We start from the raw sequence: 26,049 nt of genomic DNA on the forward strand, positions 1-26,049 counted from the left end.
GACTAGGCTGGTCTCTATAAATCTCACCCGTAGCGCATGAGTTATTTGTTTATGCGTGACATGTCTTGGCTGGGAAATGTGTGTCAAGTGAGCAGGTGGGGCGGTCATCAATGAAGACAATTAAACACCTCGGAGGCACTCAGCCAAATCTTCCCTCTGTCCCTTGTTTCTCTGTACCCTTCCTCCCCCCCCTGCCCCCTCTCCCTCCCTCTCCCTCTCTCCGTCTCTGACAGATGATAATTCAGTGGGAGTAAGGGGTCACGGCCTGACAGAGAAGGGCATCATCAGCTGTGATAACCATCGCCGGACACAGACAGTCAACAACAAGTTGGCAGCTGAAAACAACAACAGACGTGAAGAGAACTTTTCAAAGACACACAAACGCAGGCCCGGGTTTTAGTTACAACCTCACACACACTACGCCGCTCTTTGAATGTGCATGCGCCCGCATTAATGCTGAATCGGCGATTTAGATGAAGGGTGGTGCAGGTACACTTTGTGCTGTGGCGGAGGCACACTGCTTACTCATCCTAACTTGATTCCCTTGTGTACAGCGAGACCTGGAGATGCACAAACAGGCAGCAAGACACAAAGCGTATCAGCGCTCAGCCTCCGTCGAGGTCAAAAGGGCTCTCAGTTTCCCTTGCATCATCTCAAATGCTCGCTAATTACAAGGAGTTGATGGGTATTATTGTACCCTCTCTAATTGCTGGAATATTCTAGAAGGACAAAAAATACTTCTGTCGCATGCACATCCTCAAAGGAGGGATTACAGTCCCAAACTAGAGTGGGGAAGAAAAAAAAAAAAATCAGTGTCACGAATGGGGATCGACTGTCAGCCCAACTAATTATCCCTGTTGAAAAGAGCAAGCTTCATTTCCCGGACTTACGTCGAGGGGAATCATTTGTGGCGACCTCATCCCCGACTTTATGAAAAGAAACATTACATTCATAATATCACCAGCCCCCCCACACCACTTTCGCTCTGCAAACCCCCCCGCCATTCTTCCCGACTCTCTTCAGCATGGCTCTCATTTTGACGGCTAATTCCGGTGTTTTCATTTCAGAGGCATGAGCTTAATTCTAATGCATATTAGCGCATTACAAGGGGGGTATCCACAGCAGCAGCCCACACACACACCACACTGACATGTGGGATAAAACATGTAAGCTCTCGGTCACAGGCACAGCCGAACAGTCGGTTGAGTGATAGCTCCCGCGCAGCTCCACGCATATTAGCGCTTCTTTAATGCACTGACACTGTTAGCCTCGTGTCTGTAACTGCTAATGCTACACTGTACCTCAGTCTAAGTTCAGAGTGAATGCAATGCATCGAGGTCAAAGCCGGGGCACTCACATGATCGATGCTAACGTGATTAGTGACACGCTAGCGTTCAACCAGAGGCGACGCTGGCGCTGGTGAAGGTACGAGCACCGCGCTCTCTTTCCCATCACAGAGGAGCATGTGAACCCGGGAGCAGACGTGTGTGCAAGCTAACATGGAGCTGCCCATGGACCGTAATCCATTTATGACTGTAAACATGGAGGAGGGGGAAGACATTTACTGTCAGACAGCACTTGCCACAACCAGTATATCATCTCCCTGTCAGCAATGCACACACGTGAAGTCACAGCAGCTACACAAGTGATGTTGGTAATGTTACCTGCAGGCTTCTACCTTCTAATCAACTGTCATTAAAAGAGTCTTGTGTGCAAAGTGCATCATTTTCATTTTTTGCATTCTTACAGTGACCATACGCATTCTTTGAAAAGCTGCAGATTACTTTAAACAGATGTTTGACCTCGATTTTGTCCCAATACTCTGAAAGTTGTTTTCTGCACCAAGAGGAGACTGATCACAGCAGTTCACAGTAATCCACAAGATATTCCACTTTTTACCCTTAAAAAATAAAAAAAAAGGATGAGAATATTCCTTCTAAGCTGTTTTCATGGCTAATTAAATTTAATATTCTACTAATATTCCCGCTCTGATTGTCACAAAGTTTTGCTTCTTTGTATAAAAATAGGATATTGTATCAATTGATAATTCATCGATAGTATAGAAGTGGCAGTAATTGTGCCTCATTTGACATTGTTCTGCCTGGCAGAATGATATAAAGATGTAAAACAGCCATATGAAATAGTGTTCATTACAGCTCTGACAGTTCAGTGTTAATCCACTGGCCTTTATGTGAGGTGAACGAGGGCACCGTTTGGCAGCGAAGGTTACAGACATGTTTAAGAAAGGTTGACATTTACACACCAAGGTTCCTAAGCCTTTGGACTCCCAGCAGTCATTCAGTGGCTTTGTGTCCTGCTGCTCATGTCACACCATATGGGTGACAGTTAAGCCATTGTCATATACAGGACACCGTGTGTGCGAGTGTGTGTGTTTATAAGAGGTTTAAATGTGAGACAGAGAGAAGTTGAGCGAGACAAAGAGTTCCACACAGACAGACAGCGACACGCACTTCCCTTTTTTGCCATTATGCAAACACCTCTTCTCACACTCTGCCTTTGCTCCCAGACCAGAACTTCTATTATTAGAGAAGGGCTCTCCAGCTACTGGTGCTCCTTTTGATTTTCGTTCGCGGCAGTTTCTGTGAGCAGGTGCGTTGGACCTGCCTGCAGATCCCACCATCTAACCTCAGGGAAACACAATTAACCAGCTCACAAACAGTTAGACCAGAACAATCATGTCGTTTGCTCTGGCTGGAAAAAAAAAAAATACACCATTAATGATTTATTTTCTGTAGTGGTTTTGTCTATTCAGCCGCACAGAGGCAACTTTAGGTCAAGTAATGTATAGCACGAAAACCTGCCCTCCGACTGCCAAGGTTGTCTGTAACATCTAGATCGATATTTCTCCTGCTACCAGCTGCTGGAACATGAGGTGCATTGGCTACAGAGCTACATAAGCAGAGAAACACCCAGCCTTCTGCATTCTAAGAAAAAGAAGTCAAGGATGGAGAGAGGCATGGGGTCTATGCACAATGTGCATTGGAAGTCAGAAAAATCCAAACTATTTGCAGCTTGTTTTTTTTTTTCTGTTGGATTTGGAGCAATGTGGTGCTGGATGGGATTTCATCACCAGTAAGCGCTTGATAAACAGAATAATAATGAGTGCTGGCTCTTCAGTTAGCGATTAGAACAGAAGACAGGCTGCAGAAAGAGAATAACACCATTGAGCTGCTGGGTAAATGCGCATTTGTTATATAGAATTTCTCTTGCTGTTACTCCAAGATCATCTTCTTTTACACTCTTTTAAAAGTTGCTGATTAGAACTGTGAAGCGTTCTTCAGTTTGTCCTCTGAGAACATTTTATAAAGGCTTCACTTGGAACCCTTTCAGAGAGTTCTACCTAGAACCCAACATAAAGGGTTATACCTGAAACCATCTGTGAAGGATTTCACTCAAAACTGACCCTTATATAATGGTTCCATCCAGAACCCTCACTAGAGGTTTTATGCAGAACCTTTCCACCTTCTGGGTTCTACCACACTGGTGCATTCCAAGGGTTTTATCTAGCACCTGTCCAGGGAGTTCAACCAAGAACCCTCTTATATTAAGGTACAAGACGAACAAGTTTTTCAAGGTTTTTAAGAACTCTTTCTTCCAAAAAGGGTCTTTGGCTGGGAAGTGTTCTTAGTGGAACCCCTAGTTTATAAAGAACCCTTGACAAACCTTTTCTGTAAAAAAAAAATAGGCTTCTTCAAAAGCAAATGGTTCTGGGTAGAACCTCAGCCCTTCAGGAAATAAAAAACCTTTTGTGACCCTCAATGCTAAGTGTGTATTTTATTTCTCCTGCTGTTGCACTTAAAACATTCAATAGTCCTTTTATATGCACACACACAGAGATCTCCACCAAACACACTCACATTAATAATCTGAAACTTGCATAGCTGAACATCTCATCGCAACACACCGCTGCTACCAGACATCGTCAGAGTTATTAGTCTATTATTAGCTGCAGTAGCGGCTGCCCCCTCCCTGCCGACGCAGTACTGTCATCATAGATGACTGGCTCCTAATTGGATACAGAGGAGGCCGCATCCATGTTTCACACACTGTGAACGGCCATCGAGTGTTGAGAATCAGATTTTCAATTAAATAAGCCCCGAAATGCCAGAAATAACATTTCTTGGGGAGGTGGCAAGCTGATTACTCTGTGAATCATATTGAGGCTTTTGCATAAACAGATGATTATAACGAGACGTCTGAGTGGCGGAGGGAGGGTGGACAGAGCCGAGACAATGAGGGAGGGTGGAGGAGAAGTTTGTGGAACAAAGAAGGAACCTTTCTTGTCTGTCTCTCTGCACCTCAAACAGTTGGCACCTACTTTTGTTTTTCGTTTCTTGCTCACATCGACTAAAAAAGAGAAAAAAGAAATAGTATGCGCACACACACACACATTCAGAGGCACTCACACATATTATATATACACACACACAGTGGGAAGCTGCAGAGAAGCGAAAGTGAGGCAGCTGTGAAAACATTGCTTCTCAGTATCAGAAGAGACTTGAGAGGAAATATGGTGCAATTTTTTACAGCTCTGTGCCTGTCAGGGTGAGTAAAGAGAGCCCTGTCCAGTGGACCTTTACAGTCTACACACGCCTAAACACACATATACATACACACACACACACACACACACACACACACACACATCAAGATCCAAAATCATAACCCTGGTGTCACTGAGTGGGCTGTGAACATTTGCCTTTTGCTTGATTTGAAGCAACTCGTCGTAGGTTATTCTTGAATTCCTGCTGTTTTTTTTTTTCAGACAAGCACATTAGTCTGTGGCCTCATTTTCACCACAACATAAACAAGTGATTTCATGTGAGCAACGGTGGGAAAGTTTGTATTTTTTGGCCTATTTTGGCAGCAGATGTACCTCTTAAAGGGATAGTTCAGGCTATTTGAAGTGGGGTTCTATGAGGTTCTTAATAATAGTCAGTGTATTACCTATATGGTAGATGTCAGTGTGGAGAAGGGGTCTGTGGAACTGCTGTGGACAGGTTCAGCAACAAAAGCTATTTTAGCCACTTAAAAAAGACTAAACTAAACTAAAAAAAAAAACTATATTGATTTAAGTGTAAGCTGCATTTAGAATATTTTCATGGCTGTCAGACAACCTTTTCTGATGGAAAACTACCGTTAAATATGGGAAATGTCACTCTTTCCAAACCAACCAAACTCCACAGGCAAAAGCAGCAATTTTACCCTGCAGACCACCGGAGTTGCTGGTCTACCACTGCCTCGATCTGTTAGTTTATTTATGGTATTGTGGACTTGAGTGTTTTAAAAAGATAGCTCAGCTTCACCAAAGTCACACAATAACATAAACAAACTAACTTATCGAGGCAGGTAGACCAGCGACTCCCGTGTTCTGCAAGATAAAATTACCTATGGAGTTGGATGGTTGGATTAGAAAGAGGGGTATTTGGCTTATATAACAGAGGTTTCCGAGGCTGTCTGATGGCAAAGTTAAGCTGTGAATATATTCTAAATATAGCGTACACCATATATTGCTTTGCTTTTTTTTTTAAAGTGAACCATTTGACCTTTTTTAAGTGGCTAATATACTTTTTGTTGCTGACCCTGTCCTTCTGAGCACATAGCTTCTGTAGGTAATACACTGACTATTGATAAGTGCCTCATAAAAATTCACATCAAATAATCCAAACTATCCCTTTAAGTAGTACGTCTTCTGCTGAAATAGGCCAAAATACAGTTTCCCACTGTTGCTAGCGTGAAATCACTTGTTTATGTTGTAGTGAAAATGAGGCCACATAAGAACCTCATAGAACAGCGCTTCAGATAATCAAACCATCCCTTTAATGCCCCATTTCTAACATACAGCACATACAGATTCATCTGTTGTACCTAATGTTAATATATACAGTATGTTCTGGTGCCTGCTCCCTGAATTAGTTTTCCAAACACAATTTAGCGAGAGAATGCAATTGATTTCTTTAGTATTTTATCTGTAGCAGCTCCAGAGAATGAGGATTCATTTAATGTGTGTGTGTGTGTGCGCACGTGCGCGCGTGTGTGTGTATAAAAATGTGTCAGACGTTGCATTTCATTAGGGGAAGTGCTGTCTGGATCTTAACTGTGCATTCTTTGTTTCTCATTATTATTTTTTTTGCCCTATTCACATCATCAGCACTTCAGATTAAACTGACACAATCTCCTGCCTGAGTGTGAGGGCACACACACACACGCACACACACACAAGTGCACACACACAATTAATCAGAAGAAAAGGGGGGAAAAGTCTGCTCAGGTTGCATAACATCTTGAACAGAGCATATTCTCTCGCTCCCATCATCACCTTTGTCAGAGGATAAACTCTTTGGCTTGCAGGCTTTCTATGAAAGCCCCCAAAAGCACAAAAGAGGAGCTCACTGTCTTTATTCTTCTAGTCTCTCTGCAAAAATCTGTTTATACACTGTATACACTTTCACCCCTCTGCAGCCAGCTCCTCAAAGACCTCTCCCCCTCCCACCCTCCCCGTCTTTGCTCCTCCTCTGATGCTTTAGAAACAAATTGCTTTGTCCTCGTGCAGAGTTCAGCCAAAGAACATGAGTGTTGACAGCTATGGTCTTTTCAAGAGGAGAGGCGGGGGATTAATGCATGTATGTATTGAGGTGGATTAAGACTTTGACGCTATTGAAAGGTCCTGACTGGGGCATTTTTGGAATTGGTCAGCGAGTCTTAAGCCCAGATAATGCGTTTAAGACCCAAATGAAATCACCAAAAGCAGGGGCAGTAATAATAATAATAACACCAAGGAGGGAGGGTAGAAAAGAGCAAACAATCAAGAAATGTCTGGAAAAATGCAATTTTCACTACGAAAACCATCTGTTCCTGCTGCTTATAATCTGTGGTTGCTTTTGATTAAGATTAAACCTTGCTCAAGCCCTGTGAGCTATTAAAGGAGTGCAACCTCTTTCTTTTTTTAATTCTAATAAAAATGAGTGATTTGAACGGTGATTTGGGGAGCTCTGGAACAAGGTGAATTGTGTTTGTGTGTATGCAAATACATGTGTGTGTGTGTGTCCTTGCTCCGTCTGCAATCGCTCAGGGATTAAGATGATTTATGCTGCCCTGGCGTGACTTCAGATTCACAACGTGTGGCGTTGATGGAACCATCATTCATCTCTCTGTTCCTCTCAATCTTACTGTCTTTTCCTTTTTCACTGTCAGGAAAAATCAACCTCTTTGACACAATTCCCCCAAAGCTGAGCTGTTTAAAAGTTTTCATTTCTCATTAAAATTCTTGGCATGTCTGGTGTTTAGCTAACTGTATTAAGAATGAAAAATAAAAAGGTTTTTTTTGTGCCCCAAAAGAGCAACAATTAAGCATTTCACTTCTATAACGCTGTCAGATTTGACTCAACAATGAACAAAGAAAATCTAAATAGACCGGACAGACAGAGAAATGATCTTTTTGATACCCAGTTGTTAACTTGCTAACGGTAGTGTTAGCTAACAGTAGCTAACAATAGAGAGCTAACTTGTTTTATCCTTATGGCAACTCTTTTATTGCTTGGACACATTGTTAGTGTGTTACCTTAACATATCTTAGTATACATTCATTTTGGGTCTCCTATCTTAGTCCACTCTCTTTTATCTCCTGAGTTAGCATTGTTGCAAACCGTTCCTTACTTTCCACAAAGGACATCTTTGTATTTCTGTACAGATGTTATCAACATCTGCCTTAAAATTCAGTCCTAATTGCTTTTTCTCCATGTTTTGTATGTTTCAATGCAATATATGTTCAGATTAGAAAAGTTGGTAACTAAAATAAAAAGTTGATAAGTGATGTTGGATTGAGTATTTAAGATTTCCTCACCTCTTTTTAATCTTAAATTCAGACTTAAGATAAGTTTCTGAGGTACAGCCCCTGGTCTCTTATGCTAGGAGTGGCAAATGATGCTTCGAGCCGCTTCTCTCAAGCAGCGGTGAGGAGCAGGCTACGGAGGTTTGCTAAGCTCTCTTCACACCCACAGATTGTGTGTGCGTGTGTGTGTGGCAGTCCAGATATGAGGCAACTACCCAACGAGTAGTTTGAGAACGGGTTCATCATAACAGCTATAACTGGATAATGACTGTAACTTGTTTCCTTGCGCAGTGTGTGAACCCAATCTGTCACTTCCAGAAGATTTTCAAATCCAAAGCCGTACATTGTGTGTGGGAGGCAGGCTAAACAGCGCTCCTCTGCATCTGTGTGTACATGCAGCGAAGGATACAGTAGCCCTGTGCAACCAAAAAGCACTTTAGAACTAGGGTTCATTTGAAAACGGTCCAAACAGCATGCCTTTTTTCCTGTGTCTCACATGCAGCGTTCGCTTGCACACTTGCAGCACAAAGGATTCCCTCTTGATTTGCCTTTTCCCAGTAGCATTCCTCCAACTATCGCACAGACCCGTTCACTCACACTGAGTTGCAGGCGATACAGTGTTTGCCGAGGCTGCCAAAAGCTGAGCTTGCGGCGTTCAGAAAGAGATTTTTGCATGTGTTTAAATCCGGCCCTGCACATATGTATTTATGCGTGTACTCATGAGTGTGTACTCATGAGTGTGTGCTCATGAGTGTGTGCTCATGAGTGGACTTGCAGGCACATCATCTGGATTAGGATGTTCTGTTTTGTCAGCCCATTGGAGACGAGGGCGCATGCAGGGGGCGTCTTTTGTCATCATGTCAGTCTCTTCTTGCATTCCTCTCTCTTTCACTCTCTCTCTTTCCATGCCTGATACAAACTGAAGTGTTGCTTGATGTTTCGATGAAAAAAGTCAGAAAAAGTGAAAGGTAAAATATGCAGAATTTGTTGTTGCAGCTTGCAAGCACACCATTCAAAGTTGCCCTCTTCTCCCTGGATGAACAATGGAGTTTGAGAACAAAGCAGTGAAATAAAACATTGTTTTCTGTTTGTTTACGTTCTAAAGCACAAATAAACACACCCACAACTCTGCATATCACCAGATTTTGTCTGAGTGCAGCTGAAGCGAACCTTTGTCCTGTTGCTGTGCCCTCAGTCTGCTCTGCTTGTGTGTGTGTATATGTGTAAAACTCTCTCTGCAGCTCTCACAAACAGAGAACAGACATGGAGAATGTGATGCAACCATTGGTTGCGGTATTTTTACAGCCCAAATCTCACAAGGGTGATGTTTTTGACAAGGTGCTACACACCACTGCCAAAGGTTGACACGAGAAATATCTTGAACACAGCAAAGTAATGACAAAATACAGTATTCCTACACTTTTGCAGTCAAATTTCAAGCTTTAAAATAAGTAAATTAAACTGATTCTAATTTCACTTCTTCATCAAATTACATCAGATGTTATTCTACAATAAACCATTATAAAAAAAAAGTAGACTAGTCATCCTATACAACCTGGCTGAGCCAATGACTGACTTATTTTATTTCTTTATATAAAAAGCAAAGTATTTAGTCGGGTAGCACTTTATTATGAAAGTAATGCAATTGCACTTTCAAGCACTTCATGAAAATCCAAGAACTCTTAAAACCTTAAAGCACTACATTAAATTCAAGAGTGAATTCAAGTGTCTCAAAAAGTTCCAGAAGCTGTGAAAACCCTAAAAAAAAATAAGAAAACACAGACAGAAGGCAGGGTCTCTGCAGATACAGACACCACCACACGTAGTAGTAGAAGTCTAGTGGGTCATTAGTGATGATTGACATGGATGAATTTTACATGAGTCTGTATTTACACAATTCCTGCGCAGTATGTCTTTAACCAGAGAATAAACAGAGAATGAGAATAACAAGGAAGTTACACGTGTTGTTTCAGTTCTCCGTTGACCATTACTCATTAGTTTTCCCTCCACTTAAATCTAATCCAGGATGCCCTGTGGAGACACTTCTGTGACTAGTTCCACAACCTGGGCTAAAGTGATTGCCTGAGGGTGAGTTTGAGCTACAGACAAGATAAATGCTATTGTTTTAGCCTTCAAGGTAGCCATTAGTCTGCGGGCGGGACCGCCAACAAAAGGACAGGAAACAGACAAAGAGTCCCACACTTTGCCGCAACAGAAACAGGTGTGCCTCTATTGCATCTGTTCAAGGGTTAATCTTTTGTGTAAACCCTGGGGAAAGAAAAACAAGTCACCTGGCTTTCCCCTCATCAAATCCCTACTGCATTTAACTCCATTGTTTGGTTTCAGTGTCACGTTACTGTGCTCTGATTGTTTCTGCTGATGTGTTTTGGCTCTTGGGTGCTTTTCTATTGTGGTTTAAATGGCAGCTTTTGACTGCCACTTTGGCTTTTCTCATCCCTCACAGGAAGTTTTGCTAAGGGCCGCAGTCATCAGGAGATATGCATAGCTGAGCCGGAGCTTTGTGAGGTGATTGCCGCATTTATAGGCTTGAAAAGACAGTCGCCACGGTGAATGGCAGACAAAGGAGAGAGGAATTCATTTTTGCTTGTTGGTTTGTGACCTTGATGTGAGAAAAAAAAAAAAGAATCCACACCTGGGGAAAGAAGGGGAAGGGCTGGATCAGTGTGCACTGTATGTTTGGATGCACGCTTCCTCGCCTTCACGACCAGGTGCAACCGAAATGACAAACAACACAGAGGGAGGGAGCGCCCGGCGATGATGGAAAGAGACTCGGGTGAAATTTGTCAAGTCATGGGCTCAAGTTGACGCGGCACTTCAATTACTGGGTGCCAATGCATATTCATCCCAGCGTGAGGGGGAAATGGTGCGTGGTGCCCCAAAATAATTCCCGAGCTGTCAGCGGGGTTGTTTTATTCCACGACGAACCTCCGGCAATGTATTCCCTGCTCTGGCAAAAAGGTGATGGAGAGGAAGACAGAAACAGAATGAGGGAGATGATACCTTCATGAAAAAATAAGACAAACTGACAAAAGAGCATTCTCTTGTTGTGACTTTATGTGACTGGGTTGCACCACAATGAATAATTTAATCTAAAATTGGCTCTAAACAGAGTTTAGTAATACAAGATTTAAAATGAGTAAATCCACATTTAAAATTAAGCATGACTCTGTTGCAGAATTCAAAACTAATTAATTTAGTAATGTAAATGAAATTAAATAGTTTAATCAATACTGAGATGTTTGCTTACTCAAATCAAAGTAAATAAAAATAAATTGATAAAATTGAGTGTTGTCAAAACATTAAATTGTTTGCTAGGTAGCTAAAAGGTTAACAAAATATTACATTGGATTAAATGGGATTAGATTACCCTTCTCTTATAGAAAAAACTGTCTTGGACATTTGAGAAAGCACAATTGTACAATCAAACTATAATTAGCTAGCTAAAAAGTTAAGTAAATGTTTAATACTAGTTAGCTAAAAAGGAGAGAAAACATTATTTTATTTGCTTGCTAGTTAAAAAGTCAGTTAGTTGATGACTCGACTCGGCTATTTTCTCCTCCTTGTTGGATGATTTAATGAAGCAATATGCTCAAATAATAGATGCTTACAAAACAGACAACATGCAGCTGTTTTAAAAGTTAAACTGGACCACATTTTGAATTGGAGTTTAAAGTTTCGGTGCACCAGATTTAAATTTAATCTCGGTTCAGAGCGGACGCTAAATTTGGTGCAACATCATTTAAAGTTAAACCATGATTTAATCAGGTTTAAAAATGCATCCTTGTCGGTGCAATCCAGCCAGTGTGTCTTCATGCAGGTGCTGTACATACAGGAATAAACTGTTCACATTGTGAGCTAGAAGAGCACAATAGCAAAAACTGTAAAGCTCCTAAAATGGGTCAACAATGCATAAGCAAGCAGCTTTACACTCACCAGAGAGAAGCAGGGAGACTGCAAATATTAGCACACACACACACACACACACACACACACATACAGACGAGAGCCTACACAATTTCCTCCTCTTAACGCACACACACACATACCACACCAATTTCACGGCCGTGCGAATGGCTCAGTGAGTGTTTGTCTTAAGTAGGGTGAGCTCTCGGCCTTCATAAAACATGTATGGTGCTAATGCTGACCGTTATGCGAGTTTCTTGCCTCGCAGTCGCCAGGGAAACTGGTTTGATGGACTAAATGGACAAGCCTTTGTTAAAAAAAAAAAAAAAAAAGTCTCGTAAAACGCATTAAGTCACTCAGAATGTTCTGTGACGGCTCGGACAGAACCCTCCTTCTGTTCTCCGCAGACTTCTGAGAGAACTGCACAAGGATCGGTCAGAGTAAGAAAATAATGAGCATCACTTCTTTTCTCCTTGAAATAGAAAAATATATATATCGCAAATCTACTTTGGGAGGGGATTTTTTTTCCCACTAATGCATATCTGACCCTGAGTAATTGTGTCCATAAGCTCAGTCATGGAAGAGAAAGAAAGAAGAGAAAAGAGGAAATAATGAAATTCCTCAGCTAGAGAAACTATGGAGGATATTGTCCCTCCAGGTGAATGGACTGTGCACAGCCTGCATGCATCTGTAAAAGGAAGGTTTTGTGCAGGATTTTGTATGTGTCAAAGGCTTCTGTGTGTGCCTTCCTGCTTGTTATGAAACCCTCCAGCATCTCTCGGTGTCAAAGGTCACGGTGTGAGACCTCTAACACTTCTCTGCCACAGGGAGGCTCCTTCTATTAACCGTGTTAGCTTTTCATTTCAATCCCTCCCCTCCCTCCCGACTCTTCCTCCACGTGAGACACATTAACTGTGTCCTCAAAGGGAGATGGCGAGAGAAGGGAGAGGGTAACCCCCTTCCTCCATTGTTACTTGCTTTCATCTATTTTTATGAGGCGATGGAGCGGAGGGGCGAGAGCGAGAGGGGGAGGAAGGAGGGAAGTAAAAATAAGTTCTGGTGGGCCGCGTTATAGTCTTGTTGCACCGCTGAGAGCATGATGCATCTCTGCCTGGATTCACATGCATGTGCAGGCGTGTACACACACAGGTATACTGTGCATGCATGCTCCAACGCACACATACACACATTTTCTTCAGCATTTGGTATTGATCCACACCACTTTCTGCAAAGATCACCACTTTCTTGGTCAAGATAACATTTTACTTTAGCGGGCAGGTCTATTATTTTTCATTTCTTTAGCTTCACAGTTGTGTTTTATTATGGATTCAAATCCAAACAATCATATTTTGGTTGAATCAGTGTCAAAATGCTGTTTTCCCAAGCTCAAGGTAAGCTCAGTTTATATCACTTATAAACATGAATATAGCGTTTGGTACAAGTGGACACTGTTAAAGCAAACTCCATTCTAAAAGCAGGTGTTTTGTAGTAGGGACATATTTTTACACAGTAAAAACTTTAGTTAGACTGTAACTAAGACTCTGCTCTGATTCGCATCAATGCACAGGCAGAGTCAGTGCGAGTCATTTACGCAGCAAAGTCATTAACTTAAATCAAGTGTTGCAGACGTACATGTATTGACTGGCCCGGCAATTTTACAACGCTTGTTTTCAGCCCACAACAGGAAACTGAAGTATGTGGTTTATATCAGTGGAGGGGAGCATCAGTGCTGAAACCTACGTCACCTTTTGAAAAAAAAAAATGGAAAAGAACAGTCCCTTGAACCCTCTTATTGTGCATCTATAAGCAGTTTATTATTATTTATCATTAATATATAAATAAATGCGCAACATGACTTTTTATTTATTTACAACATTACTGTGTGTCACAGTGTTTTAAATCATGTATTATGTTTTTATACAAATAGGGTAGGTCAGCATTGCCACACTTGACACTTGTTGCTGTCCCTTATAATAGTACTACTGCTACTACTACTACTAATAATAATAATAATAATAATAATAATAATAATGTATCATTTATTAAATGGATTGATATGAGGACAGTGACACAGATGTTATGCAAGCATTTATGTTACGCTACTGTGGCCCCCACAGAGCCCACACAACACACTCCCCTCACACTAAACCACACACACTGATTATCATTAGCTCTACATAATGCCTGCAGCAAGCAAGCATTTGTTTGCCTGTGTTTTGACAGTTTTACAGCATTTAGCTACGTCTCTGAGTCATCAAACCACCCCGATTAAAGACGAACATGATGTCAAATTCCTAAATAATGCGACCTAATTGGTATCAATTAGTGGTAGCAGCCTCTGCTGCTGGCAGAGCGTGGAATTTCCTGACAAAATCCCTTCCCATAAGGAATGCCAGTTTACAGCCATGCCTGCTGGATGTGGCACAGCAAGCTGTTCTGTAAATAGGCACACGTGGGTGAACCTAGACAGGGTGGCCAAAGGAAAGCCACAGAAAAGGAAGAAAAAAGTTTCTAGATTCTTTTTTGTACTGATTTTTGCTAGTTTAAATCAGTGTTGGGGACAGAGTTGTGGGCGGTCAGAAAGCACAAAGTGAAGTATCGGAATTGTCAAAGGTTAAGCTGCTGGTGGGCCAGACGCCGTACACACAGCGTGTAAGATAAACCGAGACGGCGCTGGAACATGCATGCGTCAGCTCATGCAAAAACACAGTCGAAAAAATGTACACAATTTGCAATTCCTATCTGAAAGGTCAAAAAGAGTGTCACTGCTTACATTCAAACTGAAGCGCACACACACACACACACACACACACACACACTCAGACACACTCAGACACACAAGGATATCTCTTACCAGTTTTGGCAAACCCAATTTATCATTTATGTTTATTGGCTGTACACTCTTAGAAATAATAGTTGAGTCATTCCATGAAAATGGCACAATTTGAGTCCCTCTCACCTCTTATGGTGTATTTCATCTATTGGGTCACCAAACTTTATATTTAAACAGCTTTACATATACATTGAAATGCACCCTTTAATACAGTATAAAAAAACTGAACTAAATTTTATCTTTTTATGAGAAATAATACAGTTTTTTCATTTGACACCACCTATTTTGTCATGTCCCTCATGTACTTGATGAAAGTTTACTTTGAAAATACCAAATAAAACTATTTAAAAAGTCAATAAATTTTGATATCAACCTAAACATCTATTTGTGCTCTTTTGCTGGTAATGTTTATTTTTTGTAAATTTAATTGTTAATTATTCATTAAAATCACAATTATTTCTGTACCTGAGTAACCCCTCAACCCCGTTACACGAATGATTCCACCCCCATAAATACAATGGTATGATCCAGAATTCCATATACATCAGGAAGTGACATCACTGAAGTCTTTTGGACAACAGGACCACAGAGACAGGCAAGTTGCTCCCATCTTTTCCTTTATTTTAGTCATTTATCTTGTGATATTGTGGTCGTCAAACTCAATGACTCAACACCGTAACATGAAAAAAAGATAGAAAACTATTACTTATGAAAAAGTTTTTTGTTATTTCATGAATATATGGTGATTTTGAATTTCATGCATGCCATGTGCTCTCTGTCTGGTATTCACTACATTGAGCAGCGGCCATTTTGTGCAAAAATCTCAACCCCGTCACACTCAACCCCGTTATGTTTTTGATTGTAACGGGGTTGTGAGATTGTGATGGGGTTGAGATTTTAATACTTTGGTTGTTAAGTTATCCAATTATTTAAATTAATTATTATTATATTCAATCAACATTCTTATACTGCATGCATGCTGAATGTGATTTATATTCCATGTTAAAGATGCGAGTAAGATGGCACCAACAACAGCAGCAGAAAGGCAGAGGAAGTATCGGGAACGCCTTAAAGCTGATCCTGAAAGAAGGGAGAGATACCTGCAGAGTGAGCGTGAAAGATGGAGAAAGAATGTAGAGGCAGGGAAGAAGAAAGTAATTAATGAACTGAGTAAAAGAGAACAGCGTAAGAAAAGAAAAATGTGGAGAGCAGCTTACCATAGGAGCAAGGAGAGGAAAGAAGTGCTCAAGAACTTGAGCACACCTCCACAGAGTCCAGATCAGGGAGATCACCCAGAGCAGCCAAGATCTTCAAGGTTAGGGCAATGGGTAGTTAACAGATGTCATTTTATGTCATTTTTCACAATGTCATTTTAGAAACAGGGAGGGCAGGAGGAAAAAGGCATAACTTTCCGCACCCAAATCAACTTTTATTGTTTTGTTTTGTAGGCAACGTCTGGTGGCTCGGAAAAAGTACAGAAGAGAAAAAAATAAGCTCAAGAGGCAAATAGCGGAACTCCAGGAAAAACTTGAAAAAGAAAGAAAAAGTAAAGAAAAATACAAAAAAAGGTGCCAACGTTCAAAGAAATCTTCAGATTCACCACAGTCGAAAATAACACGACTCACTTCAAATTGCCCCGTTAACTCCCAAATAAAAAAAACCTTACTTTACCATGAATCACTCATTCAGGATATTAGGGATAAATACAAAAAAGCCACCAAGGACAGAGAAAGGCAGCTGATTGCCAAAGTCATGACAGGGAGAATTATAAAAAAATACAGGTTGCAAAAATTTGCAAGTGACTCCCTCGGATTTTCAAACAAGAATTTTAGACATCATGACAGTCTTCATTTTGAAAGAAAGAGGACCAGCAGGTTCACTGAAGACTTCAAAAAAAGAATCAAGGCATTCTATCTCAGGGATGATGTGAGTAGAATGACCACAGGAACCAAACAAACACTCACAAAGAACAAATTAAAAATGCAGAAGAGGTTCCTGATGGACACGATAGAAAATATCCACAGAAGATTTTTGGCAGAAAACCCAGACCAGATGATATCCTATTCCCTTTTCTGTCATCTTCGCCCCTTTTGGGTTGTGAATCCAACGCTCTCTGAACGTGACACATGCATGTGTAAGTTGCATGAAAATCTCAGCTTTCTGGCAGTGAAGCTCCGTCAGTTGAAACTCATTGAGACTGCCAACATTGAAGAGTTGATAGAGAAGGTTTGCTGCAACTCATCCAGCAAGAGTTGCATGTATGGAGAGTGTGTCCATTGCAAGGACAAAACTGTCCACATCACAAGTGCATACAACAGCACCGCAAACACATCATTTACCCAGTGGGTAACAGAGGAGAAGGAGATAGACAAAAAGGGAGAAAAGGCAACTGTCAAGGTGACAGTCAAGAAATCTGTGGAGGGCACACAAGAGGACCTCATTGAGCTCTTCCACAGCTATGTAAAGAAATTTAAAATGCATCACTTTAATATCAAGCAGCAGTATGCCTTCTGTCGTGAGCTGAAGAACAACATGTCAGGGGAGGAGGCTTTGATACATGTTGACTTCTCAGAAAACTACAGCTGTAAATACAGTTCTCAAGTTCAGGCGGTCCACTTTGGGGCTTCACATCAGCAGGCCACCCTTCATACGGGTGTGTTGTATGTTGGTGGACTCTCAGAGCCTGTGTGCTTTAGCACCATCTGCCCCAGTAGACATAAAGGCCCTCCAGCAATATGGCAGCACCTAAATCCTGTGCTAGATTACCTTCAAGGCCAACACCCACAAGTGTCTGTGCTGCACTTTTTAAGCGACGGACCCTGTACGCAATATAAACAACGAGGAAACTTCTACCTTTTCACTACAGAACTGGACAGTAGAGGATTCAAGGCTGGTTCTTGGAATTTTTTCGAGGCTAGTCATGGAAAAGGAGCACCAGATGGTGTCGGGGGAGCCTTAAAAAGAGCAGCTGACATGATGGTAGCAAAGGGGCATGACATCCCAGATGCAGAAGAGTTATTCAGGGCCTTGTCTGAAACAAACACAAGTGTGAAACTGTTCTTTGTGAAAAGTGAAGATGTTGAGGAAGCAATGGAGAAAATGCCAAAGCAGATACCAGCTGTTCCTGGAACCATGAGAATTCACCAGGTCATTACTGTAGCTCCAGGAGAACTGATGGTTCGTGATGTAAGCTGCATGTGCACAACACGGAAGCAGTTTAACTGCAAGTGCTTCAACACCCAGTGTTTCAGTTTTGGCCAGAAGATAGAAACGGCTGTATCACAGACAGCCAGTGGGGAGAATCCAGAAAAAGAAATCCAGTGGGAAAGTCCAGAGCTGATTGGTAAATGGTGTATTCTCAGATATGACGATGATTTGTATCCAGGCATCATTCTAAACATACAAACAACACATGTCCAGGTCAAATGCATGCATCGTGTTGGGTCAAACCGATTCTTCTGGCCGCATCAGGATGATATTCTCTGGTACCTGTTTGATGATGTCCTTGAACTCATTCCACCCCCACAGAATGTGACAAAGCGCCATGTGGAAGTCTTGAAAGAGGTGTGGAACCGACTCACAAGATGAATTCATGAAACAAAAGGCACATTCATGCATATATACAGACACACACACTGATGCAGGCACACACATGCAAAAACACTCTGACATGGACACAGGCGCTGATACAGACAGACACATTGAAATCGTTAACTGTTTGATTATTATTGTTATTAGTTCAACCAGTTCATCAAGTTTAATTGTATGTTATCGGAGCAAGGATGAGGTGACTTTTAGCACACCTCATGAGGCTCTCTTATGCCTAGACACACACACACACACACACACACACACATTATGTTACATTTGAGCAATTCACTTTACAATGTTTGTTAGTTGTTAATATGCTGTTGTGGTTGTTTTTACTTTAGATTAATAAAACTTAATTCTACTGTAATTTGTATCTGGTGTCCTTCCTATGGTTACAAAATGAGATATAATGCTAATGGAAAGTCCTATACATTGAATTTGAGAGTAAACAACTGTTTATATGTAAAGCTGTATTTGTCCCTTCAACCCCGTTACCATCTTCAACCCTGTTACGCTAGTCTCAACCCCGTCACACCTACATTTTCATATATTATTTTCTTAAAATGTTGAAAAAATAATTTAATGTTTGCTGATTTGTGTCTAAAATATTGAGCGCTATCATATGATCATTGATTTTGATTACAATTCTTAGTTAAACTAAATTTTTGATGAAAAATGACGAGATTGGTTTCACTTATTAGTTACATTTCAGGATTTAAGAGAGTAAAAATGTGTGATTTTATGTCATTTTTCTATTTAAAATTATTGAATTAGTATGGGGGACATCTGATTAATGTGAAAATATTGATTTCTTTAGAAATACATTTTATGATAATATTCAGAGAGCCTCCAAAGTGTCCATAACGGGGTTGAAGAATTACAGTCACCACATCTTGAAATAATGATCAATAATAAAAGAAAACTAATGCCTGAGATGGGAAATTGCATTTTTCTGATAGTTAAATATACCCTTAATGATGTGGGATATACATACAAATAATACATTTTGGTAAAAAATGTGAAAATATCCAAGTCCAATTTTAACCATTCTCATGGAATGACTCAGTTCCAAAAGGATTCTTCTAAAGGACTTAAGTTCTACCTAGAATCATTTGCTTAAGAAGAACCCTTTTTTGAAGAAAAGTAAAACTAGGAGTTCCTTTAAGAGCCATTTTCATCCAAAGAACCTCTTTTTGAAGAAAGAGCTCTTCAATGATTGTTGAAATCCTTGAAGAACTCTTTCATCAAGAGTTTTTTTTGTACCATAATAAACAGGGTTCTGGGTAGAACATCCTGGGTGGGTTCTTGTTAGCACCCTTAGGAAGTTCTGATTAGAACCCCTAGTGGGGGAGGAAAACAAATGGTTCTCACTATAACCCTTTGTGTTGGGTCCTCTGCAGAACTTCCTGAAAGGGCTCCTAGTGAAACTAGTGTAAAAGGTTCTAGCTGGAGCCCGAAAGGGTCCGATGGGGACAAAGTGAAGAACCCTTTACGAGTCCAGTTAGTACTTTTATTTCTCAGAGTGTGTACTCAGAAACACAAGGATATCTGTTACCAATCCTGGCAAACCTTCACTAAAATGAACACATTTACGTTTATTGGCTGTAAGCAGGTTACATCTGGTTCCAGTTGCTTCAGAAAACATGTTCACCTTTTGTGCTTTCCTGGAAAACTTTTGTAATCATATGAATGTGATGTGTTTTGTAATCAGCACAGCATTCCTTGTGTGCAAAATTAAATTGCCTGCAATTTTTTCGTGGAAAGAATGTGTTGAGCAGGAGAAAAAGAGTTCCAGCAGAGTTATTATGCATGGATTTGTGTATGCGCCTTAACTGTGAGATATGAGGGGAGGGGTAGTGAGAGACGGTGTTTGCACATAAAGTATAGTATGTTTGGCGAGCGCATGAATGAATGCATGAGCGGCCCCAGCTTGGCGTCTGCCTACAGAACGTGTGAACACCTGAATGTGTTTTTCTGAGTTCTGTTTGTTTGTGCTTTTTCAACAAATTCCCAAAGGCGAGAAAAATAAAAAAGAATGCCTCCATTCTTTGGCTTTCTCAGTGTTCGCTCTCAGATACGCTTCTGGTGTGAAGTTGTCATCCTGCAACATATGTACATGCATAAACATACATACACACACTCGTCCCTTGCAGTGGTCTTCTTTGGATGCTCAGCTCACATCCAAGGATCAGAAAATATACAAATATATAAAGCTACACTTGCAGTCAGCGAGATAAGATTATTGGCATCCCTTCCATGTAGCCTCTCCCACACTCTTAGAAATAAAGGTGCTAAATAGAACAACAAAGTGTTTTTTGGATTTGTTCCATTAGAGAATTTGTTCTGATTCCAGCTAGAACCCTTTTATAAAGGTTATATTTTTTTCTACCTGGAACCCAGAACCATTCGTCAAAGGTTTCACTGAGATCCCCTATGAGAGATTCTAGAAGGAACCATTCTACAGTGTAATGGTTCCACCCCGAACCCTCTCTGAGCATTCTATCCAGAACCTTTCAACCCTCTAGGCATGCTAACAAGAACCCAGCCAGCAGGTTCTGCTGAGAACCTTTTCTATCCTTTTCCAAGGGTTTTATCTTGAACACACTCAGGGTGTTCTATCAGGAACCCTTTGGAGTATTCCTTTTATATTCCTTCTGGGAGTTCTGCTGAGAATCCTGAATGAAAGAGTTCTCTTGATCCTCACCCCTTCAAGAGGAACTTTCGGAACCCTTATTTCCAAGAGTGTAGTTTTGATTTTATTTGGTCAAGTTTGAAAACAGACATCTCAGCGGGGGTTCTAGATAAAACACTAATAATGTGGTACAAAGAACCCTTGGTGAAGCCTTGATGAAAGAGCTCCTCAAGGATGTTAACAATCATCGACAGACTTCTTCAGAAGCAAATGGTTCTGGGTAGAACCTCATCCCTGCAGGTAGAATCCTTATAGAGTTCAGCCCCTCCCATGCTGTAGACCCCACACTGGGAAAGACATGGCACCCACTGTGTCCCAGTGCTGCACACCTGATGTTCCACCATGCACCGGCAAATGTGATCCCTCGCTTGGCGCAACCTGTTCGCCTCATCTTCTTCACAATCATGCACAGAATCTTAACCGCTTGTTGTGACAAAAGAGAGGAAAGTTCGAAGAAGGTGGGAAAACAAGCAGAAGACAGAGTGCCTGAGAAGAAAGAGGGAGGGGGGGCAGAGTGAAGGAGGGAGCGGAGGGCAGGAGGGAGGCTTTGGCTGAGTGCCTTGGAGGTGTTTAATTGTCTTCATTGAAGACCGGCCCACCAGTTCTCCCCCCCTCTTCCAAATGCTACACCTGACACACATATCCTCGTCAAGGAGTGATGATATCGTGTGAGAAAAAAAGGTAAGGAGGGAAAAAAAAAAAAAAAATCTAGGTGCATTCCAAATTAACAGCTGTCGGAGAAAGTGGTTTTATTCCGAACATAACAAATGCCCGTGCCATTTGGAGAGAAGCCAAATTGCCAGTCACCGCTTCGTTGCACCTAAAAAGGCACAAAATGCACATGGCAGCGTGTATGACTGTAGGCCCTCATTGAAAATACAGTCATGTCTCTGCAGTGCCATGAAAAAGCATTCTGCTCTCCTTCTCTTCCTCCTGCAAGTGCTGGCTGGCTTTGCGCTTCATGAAGACAATGCAGGAACACAACAGACATCCATCTTTGAAGTCAAAGTCGACACGCATGTTCCCTCCGACACAATATGGCCGCTTCACTTGTACTTTTATTGCAAATACTTGACAATAACCCCTTTAAAAACGCCTTTGCTACTTTTTCCGTGAGTGAACAATGGCTCATATTCTGTATACACACAGCCTTAACAAAGTGACTGCACCTTTTCTCTCTCAAACCAAATGGCCATCGTGGCTGTGTGATGCCTCTCTGTGTATCGCTGTTTGTAAGAAGCTGAATGGCTTTTTTAATCTCTGTCAGGAGTGGGTGTCAGTCCGCCTCTCGCTACACAAAACACCACAGCAACAATTCCATTATCCACACTTGGACCTACACAATATGTGCGTGCATGTGCGCGTCACATACATTCATCAGTTCGTTTATTTTTGGCAGTCTCCTCTGTAACTTGCGTTGCAGCAAGAGCATCATTAGAAGCATAACACCCATTTTTAACAATTCTGCGCCCAGATTTTTGTACCTATCCTGCATTGCAAAAATTAAACACAGAGCGTGTAATTTCTGCTACTACAGGTGTCTCAACCAAAACAAAAGTCTAGTCATTTTTAGACATTTAAATGCAAAAAAACACATTATGCCTTAAAGTTTATTTAAAGCTTCCATTCATCCAAGTCACCAAAAATGTGTCCCTGAAATTTCTGCCTCTAGCTAACTAGCTCTGGATAAAACAAAACAAACAAAAATTATACCTAAAAATTGTTACTCTTACTCCACTTGAGTGGTTTGGTTGTGATCCCTTTTCTTGTGAAAATGAAGCCGCACATACTTGGGACCCTTTGCCAGAGGTTGCATGTGTCAGTGACACTTTAACAATTCAGTTTGTTTGTTTTTAGAGGCCTGATGAGGTATAATCGGTAATTCACATGAAAAAGAAACTGAAAAAGAGGCAGGAGCCAGACTCAGCTGTAGATCCTCACTTCAAAAAGCAACCAACCAAAATTGTGACTTGACTTGCTGCACAATGTATTTTACCTGTATATTGTATATTTGTTTTTGTACATTGTCATTGTTATTTTTTTTACCTGCCCAGGGATGTAAATTAGCATTTTTGCTAAAATTCTTATCAAATACAGAAATAAATTAGAGAATAAACTTTTTTTTAGGGACTGTAACTTCAGTAAAACGTCCATTTGTGTCTGAAGAACCCTTTTCGGCGGACAGAGTTCTTCAGAGATTGTCTGAGATTGAGAAGTCTTTGTTAAGAGTTCTTTGTACCATAATATGAATGGGTTCTCTGTAGGAACCCACTGAGTGGGTTCTCCAGAGAAGCCTCTGGGTGTGCCCTGGGGGGACTCTTGTTTATACCCAGAAGGTGGAAAGGCTCTGGATAGAACCCCTAAAGAGGGTTCTGGGTAGAACTATTACACCATACAAGGGTTCTCTGTAGAACTTCTCATAGGTGGTTCTGGGTGAAACCTTTCACGGATGTTCTAGGTATAACCCTTGGTAGAATTCTCTGACAGGGTTCCAAGTGGAACTTTAATAAAAGGTTCTACCAGGAGGAAGAATGGTTCTCCGATGGGTCAAGCTGAAGATCCATTTATGGTTCTGCATAATTATACCTGCATGGTTAGACACCAGTAGAGGTAAATGTGAAAATGTCCTCTTTTTGCAGTTTGCGTGAACTGATCCTTTAACAGGAAAACATAAACAAGCTTTCCCCTGCAGATTCCTCTGGTGTGTGTACTTCATGTTTAGAACAAGTATTTGTCAGGCCTAATTCTGTCAGTGTGGTGTGTGTTATGGGGAGTTAAGACTGCACTGGGTGTCTTTTACAGTCCATGTGTGCCCATGTGGAGAGACAGAGAAGAAGACAGGGCCGTGGATGTGACACCGGAGTATGATTTGAATACCTGCCTGCTCCGGCTGAGCAGTGATCAATCATCTCTCTGTCAAGCGCCACTCCCTGCTGGCAACTTCTCCATGCATGTAACCCCATCCCTCACTCTTTCCTTCTGTTTCTCATTCTCTGTCTCTCTCCTGTTTTGCCTTTTTTTTTTTTTTTTATTAATTTTCTCTCTATCTCCTGGTCTCTCTCCAACCTCCCCATCCTTCGATCCATTTCTGGGCTCCTGCGCAGTCTGTTACTCATTTACTCTGCCTTGCCGTGCTTCCCTCTCTTTTACCTTCCCCTCTGCGCTTTCCCTCACATCAACTCACCAGGCCCTCTTGTTCTTTCTATCTCCCTTGCTGTCGACTTGCCTGAGGATATCACGGAAAGAAATCAGGGGCGTGGGGTAAAGGGACAGATGGAAATGAATGAGAGACACAAGGCAGAGGACTGCACTGCAGGGACACACTACAAACCCATGCTGCAGAATGTGCAAGCAGCCAAACCTTTCACACATTTTTTTGATGTAGCTGATAATTATTTTCTGATTTTCATTTTACAAATTAGTGTTTTTTGCTTGTGTGCACACATGGACTGTGACCTTGGGCAGGCTGATTTCAGGGGTAAGGAACAAACAAGCCCTGCAATATGGAAAACAGTCCTTTTTCAGGAAAGTTTTCTTCCTTACAGGCATACTATGCTATATGACACTATTTTCCTACAAAAATGTATGAACTCATATAAACACATTCCCTCTAAATCATCATTTATGACCCACTAGAAGTGTGTGGTGGTGTCTGGACCTACAGAGACCGTGCCCTCGGTCTATATTCTCTATTTTCTTATATTTTGCTGTGTAGGACGTAGCAGCCTACATCACATTCTCCATCTCTGCTCTTAGTCTGTTAGAGCTGCAGAAAAAGGTACACACACATACACACACACACAGTCAGAGCAGACTGACGATCACTCCAGTTGGCTTGCTATTTACAATTAAGATATTATTTCCACATAGGATACATTAGCTTTGTTAGCAATAGCCACTAGCAGCGAAGCACATAGTGTTAATTCAGAGTTGTATACAAATAACCCCTGCACTGCAGTCACACACAAACACACACTACAAACCCATGCTGCAAAATGTGCAAGCATCCAAACCCTTTCAAACCCTTTTACGCACTTTTTGGATGTAACTGATAATTATTTCTTTCATTTCTGTCCCGATTTTAATTTCCAAATTAGTGTTTTTTGCTCATGTGCACACATGGACTGTGACCTTGGGGAGGGCAATGTGGGGGGAGAAGCGTGTGCAACATGCTGATTGATAGCGTGAGTGCCTTCCGCTGGGTGATTTTTCACTACACCGCTCTCCACTGGGTGGTGATGGGCACGCCGCACATGCACAAACACACACACACACGCACACAGATACTCCCATCCCTCCACCAAGTTGAGGGAAATCAGACCTAAGACCAGTGCCGCTGCTGCTCCGCTCTTGAAATATGAATGGTTTTAATTAAACAAACTCGCTTTGCCATCTGGCCCTACAATTGGGCTTGCCTAATGAACAGAATTACACACAAACACACACATACACACACACACATTATTAACCAGGCTAAGCAGCATTCCAACGGGCAAAGCTTCGTAAATAGAGAGAAACAACAACAATGAAGTGATCTAGTGAGGTGCTTCACAGAGCTGGAAAATGATGCAGTGGCTCATTGTGCTGAATGAGGAGTGTGTATGTGTGTGTGACGGCTAGAGCTTGTTTTTATGTGACTGAGCATGTGTTCACATGCTTAACATGTGCATTTCTCTGTGTAAAATTGTGCATTTTCAGTCTGTTTGTCTGCTTTTTTTTTACACTTAGAGTTTGTGTGTGGATGTTAGCGAAGCCTGACTACCTGACTGATAGCTGCTGTGATGTGCCACTTGTCTGTCCTCTCTATTGGGCCGGCCAGCCAACACTAAATGATGATGTTTGTAATCCAATGGTGGTACCCCAAGATTTCTCAGCAGGAGAGACAGGAGAGAGATAGAGTCTGGTATATGTGTGTGTGCGTGTGTGTGTGTATTTGTGCTGGGGGGTGGTTGTCTGGCAGCCAAAGCACAGAAACGTGGGAGGCATGCTAACGTTAGCAGCCGGTAGGACGTGCTATTACTCTCTTAGAGGCTACAATAAATTTGCACTATTCATCTGTCTTACCAGCCAGCATAAACAGAATCAGGCATTGGCCCCTGTGAGATGCACTCGGTGATGTAGTGGTGAATAAAAAGTTGAGTAAAGGAACATATCGCC

General features: G+C 41.5%; 2 protein-coding genes across 5 annotated transcripts in view; one reads left to right on the plus strand and one right to left on the minus strand.

Moving 5' to 3' along the window:
* pcdh7b (protocadherin 7b) overlaps positions 1-26,049 on the minus strand; it is a 153,518-nt gene that overhangs the window by 52,936 nt on the left and 74,533 nt on the right. The gene's annotated exons all lie outside the window — the stretch shown is intronic.
* Positions 16,038-18,197, plus strand: LOC146305700 (uncharacterized; the record flags this gene model as incomplete). Its single annotated transcript, XM_084713031.1, has 1 exon — positions 16,038-18,197. A coding segment is annotated over one exon (2,160 nt), but the record flags the coding sequence as incomplete, so codon positions are not given.

This window comes from Lutjanus erythropterus, chromosome 23 (assembly GCF_056507025.1).
Source record: "Lutjanus erythropterus isolate fLutEry1 chromosome 23, fLutEry1.hap2, whole genome shotgun sequence".
Lineage (NCBI taxonomy): Eukaryota > Metazoa > Chordata > Actinopteri > Lutjaniformes > Lutjanidae > Lutjanus > Lutjanus erythropterus.